Source organism: Oryctolagus cuniculus, chromosome 12, assembly GCF_051225735.1.
Source record: "Oryctolagus cuniculus isolate XC-2025 breed Fujian yellow rabbit chromosome 12, ASM5122573v1, whole genome shotgun sequence".
Lineage (NCBI taxonomy): Eukaryota > Metazoa > Chordata > Mammalia > Lagomorpha > Leporidae > Oryctolagus > Oryctolagus cuniculus.
In genome coordinates, this window is record NC_142878.1 from 102,284,795 (window position 1) to 102,298,896 (window position 14,102).

The window sequence follows — 14,102 nt, forward strand, 5'->3', positions numbered from 1 at the left end:
CTTAGCTGGTGGGTACTTGATTTTTGGGGTCACATTCCCTGTTGGAGGGACACTCATGTGTCCCCTTCTTTCCTTTTCCCCGTTATAGCAGTCCTGTTTTCCCTGGTGACTCGGAAGCTGTGGACAGTGGCTGGAGGGGACTGTCTCTTCTCACTCTGTTCCCCACCCAACCCAACACCCTAATATTTCTCTCAACACACCAAGCACGTCTCCAGCTGCGTGCTCTCTCATGCAGTTCATGTCTGACACTTGTCTACTTGGAGACACATCTGGCACCTCAGGCTAAGGGCTCAAGTCCCATAGACAGCTCATTGCAAGTAGGCTGTCACCTGTACCTCCGACTGACGCGCTTGTCCAGGCTCCCACTGTCCCCCTGCCTTGAAGAGAAGTCAGGGAAGCACTCTGCCCGTGACCTAATCAGTTTGCTCATGAAAGACACAGCCAAGGACACAGACACACAGCCCCGTGAAAAGATGCATAGGTGAGGTCTGGGAGGTGCAGGAGCTGGTTCCCTAACTTGGAAGTGAAAGAGGTGCAGGAGATGCCTTCACTAACTTGGACGTTCACTGATCTCAGTTTTTAGGTTGTTCTGGGGCCTTCGTTACTTACCTACTCATGGTTCACTATCTCATTGGCCACTGGTTGCAACTCAGCTTCCAGTCCCTTGCCTGTTCCCAGAGGTTTCGGGATGAAACTGAATATTCCAACTCTGTAATCCCATGGTTGGTTGCCCTGACAACCAGCCCCCATCCTGAGTCTATTCAGGACACCCCCCCCGCCCAACAAGAGTCACCACATTAGAACAAAAGCTGCTTGTGTTACCCCTGTTGTTTTGGAAATTACAAGGGTTTTGGGAGATGTACATCAGGGAAGGTAGTTAGAGACCAAATATGTATGTCTTGTCGTATCACAATCAGCCAAACCTTTCCCCCCGTCTTGACAGTTCTTCTTGGACTTTTATAGGGTGCAGAGCACTGACATCTTGTTCTTGAATAGCCATCCCATCTTCCTCCTGCCACGGTCAAAGCCTTCAGCTGGAGGGGGAGATGGAGACACAGCTGTATCTCCATGTCTCAGATTCACAGCCCCTGGAGGAGCCGTCTGGATTCCTGCTTCCCTAGTGCCTTCTGCAGCTGTGCACGGTGGCTGGTGGAGACGACGCGTTCTGGCAGCTTGTCTCCCAGGCGCTGGCCCCGTGCCCTGGGAAGATTGCACATGTCCATATCCGGCCTCCCTCCTCCTAACTTTCCTCCAAGCCTTGCCTCTTTGGTGGCCCCATCCTGGGAGGAGCTGCACGCTACCAAGTCTCCCTAAGCAGTTAGGATGTCAACTCCCATGTGGGTGGAAGTATCTGCTGTGGGTTCCATGTGAGCCTTGCCCTCTGAAGCAAAACGTCAAATCAGCCACGTCTCCTAAAGGAAGCATCAGGTTTTCTTTAAAATAAAAACATTCTATTTTTATTTGAAAGGGAGAGAGGAAGACAGGAAGAGAGCAGGGGAGAGAAAGAGAGAGAGAGGGAGGGAGAGAGAGAGAGAGATTGATTTCACATTTGCTGGGTCACTCTCCAAATACCCGTAATACTCGGGCAGGCCAGGCCAAAGCCAAGAGCCTGGACCTGCATCTGAGTCTCCCATGTGGGTGGCAGGCACTCAAGCACTTGGACTATCATGTGCTGCCCCTCAGGGCACACGCACATTAGTAGGAAACTCGAATCGGAAGTGGAACCAGGATTCAAACCCAGCCATTCAGTTATGAGTTGTTGGCATCCCAAGTGGCATCCTGACCACTGAGCCAGCACTTGCTTGGAGATCCAGATTTTTTTTGGACAGGCAGAGTTAGACAGTGAGAGAGAGAGAGGTCTTCCTTCCGTTGGTTCACCCCCCAAATGGCCGCTATGGCGCCGATCCGAAGCCAGGAGTCAGTGCTTCCTCCTGGTCTCTGATGTGGATGCAGAGCCCAAGCACCTGGGCCATCCTCCACTGCCTTCCCGAGCCACAGCAGAGAGCTGGCCTGGAAGAGGAGCAACAGGGACAGAACCGTCGCCCTGACCGGGACTAGACCCCGGGGTGCCAGTGCCGCAGGCGGAGGATTAGCCTAGTGAGCTGCTGCGCTGGCCAGAGATCCAGCTTTTCTAAAAATCCTTTCCACCAGTGAGGGGATGAAGGTGAAGTTTCACTGGGCAGCTGGGGGTTTGAGAGTCCTTGGCTGAATGACCTGGGTCTTGGTGTCTCCATGTGTGAAATCAGGCTAATGGCAGCCACCTCACGGGGTAGTTGTGAGAACAGGGGAGTTGTGAGGACAGGGTCCTCCAAGCCTTCCTTTCCTTCTCTGCCGTCTTCCTCTTGGGAATTTCCAGCCACTGGGAATACTGCAGGAATAATTCCTGCTGTGGAGACCATGAGATTTTTAGACAGTCTGTGAAGTTGCTTCCAATTCTGCAACTCTGTGGCTCAGATAATGGTCTTTTCCTGGATCCCATACTTTCCTGTCTCTAGAATCCAACTCTACGTGTATATGTGGGGGTGGGGGTAGGGAGGAATGGGTGGGAGAAAGGTGCTGTGGGCCAGGGTAGCTCAGTTGGAGAGGAGTCAGCAAAGAAACATAACCTGGTGTGGACTTCCATGGACCAGACACCCTCATTTTTGCAAAAGCCAAACTCTGTGTGTAATGTGGATCCCACCTCTTCCTTCTCAACTGCCTTATTCCTGAAGCTCTCTCTCTCTGTTCTCTTTCTCACTACTGGATTATCCCTGTAACCAAACACACATGTCGCAATAGCTCTCTTTAAAAATTCACCCTGCAAACATTGCCCTCTAGTGATGACCCCATTCGAAGTCTCCCTTCCTGGCCTTGCACTGCTTCTCCTCCCGGTCACCCCCTCAGACCCATGGCAGTTGTCCTCAATACTGCAGGGCAACTACTCTCATCAAGGTCAACAGTGACCTCTTCGTGGCCAGAACCAGCGGGAACTTCTCCAGCTTCCTGTTTCCGACTCTCTTAGCAGCGTTCGAGATGGTTGACTACTGTCTCTGATGCTGAATCCTTCCATGGGCCAATATTTTTTTCCCTTTATCCTATTGTAATTGTTGATCATTTGATGTCTCTTGCTAGCTCTTCCTTGTTCACTCACTTTAAGTGACAAGAGGTCCTCTTGTCTGCCACACTGTTTTTCTTCCTGGTACCATGACTGAATATATATGCATGTCCATAGATATGTATGAAAATGTGAAGTGGTGACACCCAAATCTCTCTACTCAGGTTCATCCCTCCTTTCTGAGCTGTAGAGTTGCATATGGAGTAGCCAACTCAATGTCCCCATGGAGGTGTCTCAGATGACTCAAACAGAGCTGTTGACTCTTTTTTTTTATTTATTTATTTATTTATTTTTTAATTTTTTGACAGGCAGAGTGGATAGTGAGAGAGAGAGAGACAGAGAGAAAGGTCTTCCTTTGCCGTTGGTTCACCCTCCAATGGCCGCCGCGGCCGGCGCGCTGCGGCCGGCGCACCGCGCTGATCCGATGGCAGGAGCCAGGAGCCAGGTGCTTTTCCTGGTCTCCCATGGGGTGCAGGGCCCAAGCACTTGGGCCATCCTCCACTGCACTCCCTGGCCACAGCAGAGGGCTGGCCTGGAAGAGGGGCAACCGGGACAGAATCCGGCGCCCCGACCGGGACTAGAACCCGGTGTGCCGGCGCCGCTAGGCGGAGGATTAGCCTATTGAGCCGCGGCGCCGGCACCAGAGCTGTTGACTCTTGACCCTTCCCAGCACATCCTGCCTTGCCTTAGGAATACCAATCTGTTGCATTTCCTAACAACCAGTTGCTCAACCAAAAACCCAAAAGCCATCTTTGGTTCTTCCCTTTATTTCCCTCATCAGCAAGTTCTGTTGGTTCTCCTGTCCATCTACCTTCTCCTCCACCAGGGAGATAATGATACCAGTCCCAGGAGCCATGGCTTCTCACATGGATTGAAATCAGCAGCCTTCTAACTGGTCATTCTGACTCCGTAGTGCCTCCTTCTAGCCCATTCTCCACAAAGCAGTCAGTACTGTTCAAATCCTCTACTGGGGTTCTCCGACCCCCTTGCCATGGCCCACAAGGCTTTGAATGAGCTGACTTCACCAACGCTGACCTCTTTCCAGTTCTGGACTTTGTACTTGCTCCTCTTTTGTGCAGTTATATTAATCCTTGGCTTTTTGCACAACTGGTTCTTTATGCTTTAGGTATTAGTTTAAATCTCATCTTCTTGGGATGGCCTTTGCTGATCATCTGATCTAAAATTGAATCACCCTGTCATATCACCTTATTATTTCCTTTATAGCACTTAGAGACTTTAATTTTTCTTGTCTTTGTATTTTTTACTTATTATTTTATTATTTATTGTTTTATTATTCTATTTTTACTTATTTTATTATGTATCTCCTTCCAAAAGAATGTAACCTCTGTGAAAATAGTGATCTTATTTTTCTTGTTCTTCATTATATCTGTAGTGCTTCAAACAGTGTCAGGCACATAGTAGATCCTCAATAAATATGAAAGATCATGGAGAATGCATTTTATGAACAAATTATGGATGGATACCAACTTTTTTTTGCAGTACAATAAACTTTACTTCTAAAAAATAATTTTTATTTGTTTAACAGGCAGAGAGACAGAAACAGTCAGAGAGAGAGAGAGAGAGAGAGAGAGAGGTTTTTCATCTGTTGGTTCATTCTTTGTATACCCACAACAGCCAGGACTGGGCCTGGCCAAAGTCAGCAGCCAGGAACTCAATTTGGGTCTTCCATGTGGGTGGCAGGGACTCAGATACTTGGGCCATTACCTCCTGCCTCCCAAGGTATGGATTAGCAGGAAGCTGGATCAAAAGTGGAGTAGCCAGGACTTCAACCTAGGCACTCTGATAATGAGATGCAGGTGTCCCAAGTGGGGTGTTAACCACTATGTGAAATGCCTGCCTGTAAACTTATCTCTTAATTGTCTCTTTCCATGAACCTTTTGAAGTCTTCTCATATGTGTTGCATGCATGGTCAGCTACACTTAAGCAGTGTACCAGAAACCTTGTATTCAGGAAGTTGCACTGCCCCCACTCTAACAGGTTCCAGTCCTGTTCCAGTCTCCTATTCTTAGATGCTTTGTTTGCTTGCTTGTAAAATAAGGAGTTTGATCTAGATGACTTCAAAGGTCTCCTTAGGCATTTAAAAATTATGATTCTGTGGAGCTCTGGAGCCGATAGAAGGAGAGAACTAGTGGTACTGCATCTCCTGCATCAGCGGAGTTAATAAGACAATCTTGAAGTTCTTGGAACAGTCTGGTGCTGTCTGGACCAGCTAGTCTAGTGGAGCTTCTCTACTTTGTGCCTTGACAAAGATCTGCCATGTTGGTTTCTCCATCCAAAGTGCAAGATTCAAATGGTTGCTTTTGTTTCTACCAGAGCTCCTGTTGCAGGTTGGGAATGAGACCACTGGGGCAACAGTGGAGTTAGAGGAGTGCGTTCCTTCCCCGCTCCTCCTGTCTGCACAGAACGACTTCCTTACGGTAACACGTGTGGCCTCTTTCTCTATTTCCTACCAACCCTGCCCAAGCTGGGGGGTTGAGGTGCCCAGTTAGGGCACAGGCGTTGATCTGCATGAGACTGAGCTCTAGGTGTTGTGCCCGTTTTCATCACTTTGCTGCTTGAAACAATAAGGCAGAGGTCCTGGTAAGCACTGTGCACTCTCAGACTTCCGCTGGTGAGGGTGCAGGCCACCATGTCCAAGGCGTGTTCTCCAACAGGCCTTGTCCATCTAGTGATGGGCACGTAGGCCCAGGGATTCAGAAACCAGGATATGAGCTTTCCATGAAGCAAGCAGAGTCTTTCTGCACAACTCATGCCTATTTAACCTTGGATACTTATGTAAACATGCAAACCGTATGAAAGAAAAAAACTTCAGAGAAATATACCAAAGGACACCCAAGTGGTTATTGTAGGTTTAAGGGATTGTGGGTGATTTTTATTGTCTTTTGTGCTCATTTGAAGTTTCTATAATAAACATGCATTTCTGTTGTAATATGGTAAAAAAATGATTTCGTCTTTCCTTCACCAAAAAGAAAAAGGGAAGAAAAGGAAGGAAGGAAGGAAGGAATGAAGGAAGGAAGGGAGGAAGGAAGGAAGGGAGGAAGGAAGGGAGGGAGGAAGGAAGGGAGGGAGGGTGGGAGGGAGAGAGGGAGGGAAGGAAGGGAGGAAGGGAGGAAGGGAGGAAGGGAGGAAGGAAGGAAGGGAGGGAGGGAGGGAGGGAGGGAATAAAATCCTGAATGTGGTGGATTTGTAATCACAAAACTGAAGTGAGTTAATGACTCTGGCTAAGTTGCTGAGAGTGGAGCGTGGAGGAAGGAAGGGGAGAGAGAAGGACAGGTGTCAGGGGATGATACCACTGAGGCCAGTTTGTGACGGGCCAGTGTGATGTCCTGGTCCAGGAGTGTTCCCACCCTGGGGACCTGATGTGTTTCCCCTTGGTCTTGGCCAAGAAAGGCCACTTCCCAGTTCTTCGCTGGCAACAGCGTTTGGTGGGTGGGTTCTCCCGGAACGCCTCTTTTGGACTGTGCCAGTCCGGGAGTTCTTCCTGGAGCCTTGCTTGTGACTGGGCCGTCTTGCCTTGTAGACCACAGCAGAGAAGTCTCCCGGAGCCTACTTCCTGCCCGAGTTTGCGCTCTCTCCTCAAGGAAGTTTCCTGGAAGACACAACAGGGGAGCAGTTCCTCACGTATCGCTATGACGACCAGGTAAGAAAGCTGCGAAAGCACTTACCTCTGGCTTTGTGGGCAGGATGCGGTGTCTCAAAACCACCTTCTAAATGGCTCTCTTTTCCCCTTGGCGCTGTTAGTACAATAGACAGCCTCGAACAGTCCCAGGACCTCTGGATCGCCCACGCTCGCGTGCCGTTCCCTACCCAATGTGCAGTTCAGGCTCTGAGAATCATTATTTCTTATTTGCATCAGAAATATAGGATGGACTCATCATTTTTAACCATCACCCAATTATCATTGCATTCTGAAATGGCCCAAAAATTCCGGCATTTTTCATTTCGTTCACTAGCAGCAACATGTGTGTGTGTGTGTGTGTGTGTGTGTGTGAGTGTGTGGTTTTCTAAGCCTAGAAAGACATTCTCCAACAAGGGGGACGAAGTGTGTATGCCTCTGTGTGTGAGTGTGTGTGTGTGTGTGTGTGTGTATCTTTCAATCACTCCATGACCTTCTAACCAAAGAGTAAGGCTGTGTGTGGCTGAGAAGTGGACACTGGGCGCTTGCCTTCATGAACCCTTCCACTGTCAAGTCCTGTTGATATTTTAACCAGCGCTTAACGATGACACACGTCATTGAAATCCCAATTCCTCAGCACAGAGGAGCGTCCTTTGCCAATGTAGAGGTTTCTGGGCAGTGGAGCCTGTGTCCGCAGGGCAGAAGACTGAAGATGACACGGGACTTGGTTGTGCTGAACAGCGGATGGGGAGCTGGACACAGCAGCCCTCCTCTCATGGTACACGGTGGCATTGGGGGAGACGACCCAGTGATTGAGAACAGCTGTCTGTCGTAAAGGCATGGCCAGAGGCTGCACAGAGGCCTTGACGGGGGCAAAAGGCAGTGGCTCAGAGGCACTTGATCTGTCGACGTGAGTCAGTCCAAAAGCAACTCCAGGCAGTGGGTTCCAATGCTGTGCTGGCTGGAGCCGGGCAGGGGCTGGAGTTGCACTGGGTGGAGGACTGGAGCCTTGCCCAGCAGAGCAGTCAGGACCCAGAGCAGGGCAGAGCAGTCTGCTCTTCATACTCTGATCCCAGCTTGTTTTCATCCTATGGAACCTGCCCTTGGTAGGTTTAGCTCTGGAGCTGGGGCCAAGGTGAGGGTTGGGACCCAGCAGGCTTTCCATGGGCAGGGGCCACACAGGTCACAGGGGCAAGATTGGGATGAGACCAATATTTCTTTTAATTGAAAATTGCAATGTTCAATCATTTTTCTGAGTTTCTTGAAAAGCGAAGGCATAAATAGTTATTGTAGGGGCTGGCACTGTGGCCTAGCAGGTAAAGCCGCTGCCTGCAATGCTGGCCTCCCATATGGGCGCTGGTTTAAGTCCGGCTACCCCACTTCTGATCCAGCTCCTTGTTATGACTTGGGAAAGCGGTGGAAGATGGCCCAAATACTTGGACCCCTGCACCCACGTAGGAGACCTGGAAGAAGCTCCAGGATCCTGGCTTCAGATTGGTGCAGCTCTGGCCATTGCAGCCAGTTGGGAAGTGAACCAGTGGATGGAAAACGTCTCTCTCTCTCTCTCTCTCTATCTTCTCTCTCTCTCTCTCTCTCTGCCTCTACCTCTCTGTAACTCTTTCAAATAAATAAATATAAATATTTTAAAAAATAGTTCTTGTGGGGGTGATTCTGTGCTCACACCATGACGCCCAGGCACTGGAACCTGGCTGCTAACAGGGCCTCAGATATTACTAAGTCACTTTATGTCTTTCTCCTTAATGGATTTTTAGAGGGTCTGTAATTTATAGCTCTGTTTAATCTAGGAATCAGTGATCCAACAGGTTTTCATAGGAGAACTTCAGAGAAACTAATTGAGAAGGCAGTAAAAGATAAAAAAGGGTGTCTGGGCAATCATAGGCCATGTATTTTATAATTAAAGAGTGGTTAATGCCTCCTCCAGCGTCCACAGATATGCTATATTGAATATAATAACAATATAAAAGCTAGAAAAAGAGGAGAACAAGTCCCTGTGGTCTTTTCAAAAAGGTCTGAAGCAGATTTTAAGAGTGCATGGCATGCCATGGAAATTTTATCACGGGACACGTTATTCCCAAAAGCCCCAGTGACCAGCACGTAAAACCCTTCTGTGTTGCCCCCACGGTGTGTTTATTTGAAGGGAAAGGAACAAGGTGAAACTACAACAGCCCATAATAGCACCCACCCTTCTCTGCTAATAGCAGAGAAAGTAAGACTGTGCACTAAACTAAATGTATCTCCTGAAGGAAACTTAAAAATTTAACCAGCTAGAGGTGGGGCCAGCGCTGTGGCGCGGTGGGTTAAAGCCCTGGCCTGAGGTGTTGGTATCCCATGTGGGCGCCAGTTCAAGTCCTGGCTGCTCCTCTTCCAATCCAGCTCTCTGCTGTAGTGGGGGAAAGCAGTAGAGATGGTCCAAGTCCCTGGGCCCCTGCACCCATGTGGTAGACCCAGAAGAAGCTCCTGGCTCAGATCGGCACAGAACCAGCGGATGGAAGACCTCTCTCTCTCTCTGTCTCTACCTCTCTCTATTACTATGTCTTTCAAATAAAGAAATAAATCTTAAAAAAAATTTAACCAGCTAGAGGTTATTATCCCAGCGCCCAAGCCTCATTCTCTTTCGTCTTAATGCTGAACATGCACACTGCCTTGTAATGCTAACATGTTTCTCAGACACAGAGAACAAGGCAGAACCGATCACACATGATCAAAGAAATTTCCTTATCCCACAGCATGTGACAAAATATTAAGGTCAATGAAGAACACAGGTTCTGGAGTTGGACTACTCTGGATTTGAGTCCCAGTTTCACTCTTGAATTTGCTGTGTGGCTTTGGGCCAGTTACTTCACTTCTCTGTGTCTCAGTTTTCTCATCTGTGAAATGGACATATAGATGGCATCTACCTCGTGGTGGTGTTGTGACTACTTGAAGGAGACCATTCATATAAGTTTCCCCTCCGAGGACTTGGCACGTAGAAGCATTTGATCAGGCTGTTGATATTACTAATATTTGCAAACACTCAATTCCGAGACTAAGATGTGCTTAGGCTAAACAAAAATAAGAAATATATTCTCTATTTGTATCAGGGGACCCTGCACAACATTTAAAAATTATCTATTTCAGAACATGGAGAGAGAGAGAGAGAGAGAGATAGGGTGCAACCATTAGCATAAGCAAGCTCCCGTCTGCTGGTTCACTCTCCAAAAATCTGCAACAGCTGGGGTTGCATCAGGCATGAAGCTGGGAGCCAAGAACTCCATCCAAGTGTCCCATGTGGGTGGTAGAGATCCAGTTACTTCAGCCATCATCACTGCCTCCCACGATCTACCTTAGCAGGAAGCCAGAATCAGCAGTGGAGCCAGGTATTGAACCCAGGAACTCTGATATGGGGCATGCGTGCCTTAAGCAGTTGGGTTGTGATTGTCTTAACCCTAATCCATGCCTGTCCCACACAACATTTTAAATCGAACTTTTATTGAGGGCTAACATATGTATAGCAAAATGCACACATGTCTGAAGTCTAGAGCTTGGTGAATTTTTAAATAGTTTTACACTTGCGTAACTGCTGCTCAGTTCAAGAAATCAAAATTTCTTGCACCCTGAAAGCCTCCTTGTGGCCCCTTCCTCCCGCTATTTCCCACCCAAGAAGTAACCACCATTCTGGCTTCTATCACTATTACAGATTAGTTTTGTCTGCTTTTCATTTTTACTTTTAATTTTATATAAATTGAGTCATACAGCACGTACTCATTTGTGTCTGGCTTCTTTCACACATCATTATGGCTGAGAGATTCAAACAAGTGGTTGGATCCGACATAATATAAAGCTTAATGTCTAGCAGTCATTTGTACTCTTTGGAACAAATTGTCTCTTGCGGATGAATTCTGAGGTGGTCCTTAGAAGACTTTCAGGGCTGTCTCACCAAAGATTCCATATCTGGGGAAGAAATGGGGACAGTTTTCCAGTGTAGGCTTTGTCACGCCCCAGCTGGCTCTGCACAGCCAGAAATAGGTGCACGGTAGGGTGAGCTGCCACCAGGGCAGACAGAATCAGTCGGGTGGCTTGGGTGCCTACTTGTGCCATTTGCATATTCTTGGGAATCTTCGAGGAGTTCGTAGAAAATCAGTATTATGAAGAAACTATGCTTGCATTTCCAGTTGTTTTGTGCCAAAATCTACTTGTCTTTTAATTCCATTTTCCATGAACATTCTGAAGTACCTGTTTCGCCATTCTGTTTCGCCAGAAAGTGCCAGAGTAGCAATGGAGGCTGCACGTTGCTTTCTCAAGGGGCTGGGTTAGAGGTGGGATCTTCCTACCTGCCTATCGGATACTCGCTTGCTGGACTGAGAAACAGACGGATGCTGTGTAGGTATCTGCGCTCTTGGGCAACCCTCGTAGGACATTTTAAAGCATTTCATCCTGGGCATATTGTCACAGAGACCCTCAGGGCCCTCTTCAGATGTCCCCTGGGTGAGGTGCCTGGAAAGCTAATAACCCTGAGGCCGGTCAGGCATGGCTGTGATGTAGGCTGCGTTTAATGAGACACATAAAAGCCCGGCTATGGATTATATGGGGGCTGAAGCAGCTTCCATGGAAAATCAGTCTGGAGCCAACTGGGAAACTGTGTGAGTGAGTCCAGACAAGCCTCCTCAGGCAGACTTCAACTGGCTTCTACCATTAATTAGCTTGTAATTTAACAGATATTTAATATCTTCATTTAAAAAAAAAGTGGCTGGATTTCATGATCTTAACTCCTTCCACTCTCAAATAGTTTTTTTTTTTTTTGGGGGGGGGTGTTAGGTACAGATAGAATATTCCACATTGCAGAGGGTTAACTGTATTATTCTAATCATTGAAATGGTTTTGCCAGCAAATGCAGTGAACTACTACTTAGAGACTATTTAGGTTTGCAACTGCTGGAGATTTGGCCCAAATGCTTCATTTTTACAAGTTGAAAAATAAAATGACAAACTCTGAATGTGCAAATGACTTACTCAAGGAGATGGTTATTTTAAAAACTAGACCAGGGCTGGACTTCTGGTGAAGCTGGATAAACTATTCATCAATGCCAGCATTCCATATTGGAGTACAGGTTGGAGTCCTGGCTGCTGTGCTTCCAATTCAGCTCCCTGCTAAAGTGCTTGGGAAAGCAGTGGAAGATGGCCTAAGTGCTTGGGCCCCATCACTCCCATGGGAGACCCTGATGGAGTTCCAGGCTCCTGTAGACTGCTGTAGTCAGTGATGTTCTCGGGGTCTTAGAAGACTGCAGAGAATGATTGAACCTCAGTGGGTTGCTTGTTCAACTCCTTCCTGGATCCTTGGGGAATTTGGCATTACCTGGGGTGCAAGAGCATTTGTAAGCAGTTTGTCATAAAAATCACATTTATTTTCAAAGTCTGTAGGAAACATACTGGTTGAAATGAAAATGACACTGACTTCCCGTTGGGCGAGCATGTCCTTACAAAGACAGCATTCTAACACTTGGTTGCATCAGACCTCTGCAGAAGCTAGAATGTGTTAGTTTGTGGTTGAGCTATTAGCCGGCCGGTCTCTGGGTAGATTCTTGTGCCCTTCCTCATAGTGGTTTTGGAGTTTTGACCCACAGAGGACCTGTTCAGAGGCAAATGGCTCGGTGTTGGTCAGTTCTAAGGAGCAGGGTCCCAAATCCCGCACTTTGTTCTTTCTCCCATTGGTGACTAAGGCAGTACTTGGAGAGCTGCTCTGTGCTTTTTCTGGGAAAAGAGGATGCTGAATCTGCATCCCTGACCGTATTCAACTCCCCAAAGATTTGAACTTGGGGCTTCCTTGTGGACACTGATTTAAAAGTCTGAGATGGGATCAGTGTTTCTCAGTGGGAGGTCATTTATTTTTTCAAACAATTAGGAAAACTCTTGTTTTTGCGCAATTACTGTTAACAGTTGTTAGGGGTAGAACGATATGAGAGGTGGGTTTGTTGGGATGGCTTCCTTCCCTCCAGCAACCACAGTGGGATGAAGCAGTGGAAATTAGTGCCTCTGGGATATTTTTCTCCAGCACATGATTTGTCTTTATGAATGGCCATGTCGGTGTCCATGTCCACCCTGTCACTTTTAAAGGTTACCAGAAGGCAGGAGAACAAGTTAATAGCTTGGAATCAAAGCACTCAGGCTGAGGCTGAGAGTTCAGTAAATGGTGGGTTCCAATTTTCCTAAAATGATCCAAGGATAAATCCCACCGTCAGCTTGGAGCCATTTAGAACAGAGCCCCCTTGGGCCAGCGTTGTGGCACAGGAGGTTAAGCTGCCACCCGCTATGCCAGCATCCCATATGAGTGCTGGTTTGAGTCCCGGCTGTTCCACTTCCAATCCAGCTCCCTGCTAATGTGCCTGGGAAGGCAGTAGCTGATGGCCCAAGTATTTGGGCCCCTGCCTCTCACATGGGGGGTTCTGGATGGAGTTCCTGGCCATTTGGGGAGTGCTTCAGTGGATGGAAGATCTCTCTGTCTCTTTTTCTGTAACTCTTCCTTTCAGATAAATAAATAAATCTTCACAAAAATAAACAAGAGTTCCCTCGGCTTCACGTTGGAGATGTCCTTTCGTATCTGTTTATATTCACTTCTCCCCTGTTCCTTTCTCTTTCTTCTGTTAACTCCAAGGAGAGGGGCTCCTAACTAATTTAGTATTTATTTTGTCTCTTCCTGGAAAGATATTTTCCAGATTTATTTATTTTTTAAAGATTTATTTATTTAAGAAGCAGAATTACAGACAGACAGACAGACAGAGAGGGAGAGAGAGAGAGAGAGAGAGAGAGGAGATCTTGCATTCACTGAAGCACTCCCCGAATGGCAGCAATGGCTGGAGCTGGGCTGATCAATAGCCAGGGTTCCCCACGTAGGTGCAGGGGTCCAATCACCTGGGCCGTCTTCCACTGCTTTCCCAGGCCATTCACGGGGAGCTGGATTGGAAGTGGAGCAGCTGCGACTCAAACCAGCACTCATACGGGCTGCTGGCATAGCGGGTGGCGGCTTAACCTGCTTTGCCACAGCGCCGGCCCCTAATTTCCAGATTTAAATGCTTTTGCCTGTCCTCTGACCTCCACTGCTTTCAGGGGACACTTGATGTTCAAGTTCTTTCTGTCTCCTACAATTGTCTTTATCTCACTTGTTTTTACTCCTTAGATCCAAACTTCTGGTGTCTCCTCCAACTCCTTCTCCCTTCTTAAAAACAGCAGCCTTGTTAAGAATGTCAGTTACCTTCTTGAAGTCCCATCCAGAGTCTGGTGCGAATCACTCTGCATTTGTAAAATCTGTGTTTGCAAAAATCTAAGGCCTTATGGCATTGTGGAGGAAGTCAGAGTCGATTTTTCTTCCCTTTCTTGG

General features: G+C 47.6%; 1 protein-coding gene across 3 annotated transcripts in view; it reads left to right on the plus strand.

The window, feature by feature from the left end:
- Positions 1–14,102, plus strand: part of ADAMTSL3 (ADAMTS like 3) — a 410,995-nt gene that overhangs the window by 43,765 nt on the left and 353,128 nt on the right. For all 3 annotated transcript variants that reach the window (XR_016217636.1, XM_008275279.5, XM_089309514.1), the window contains exon 3: positions 6,636–6,755. Coding sequence is in view for 2 of the 3 variants with exons in the window: in XM_008275279.5 (XP_008273501.3) it covers positions 6,636–6,755 (120 nt within the window). In the remaining variant the exon portion in view is untranslated. The remainder of the gene's footprint in view (positions 1–6,635; positions 6,756–14,102) is intronic.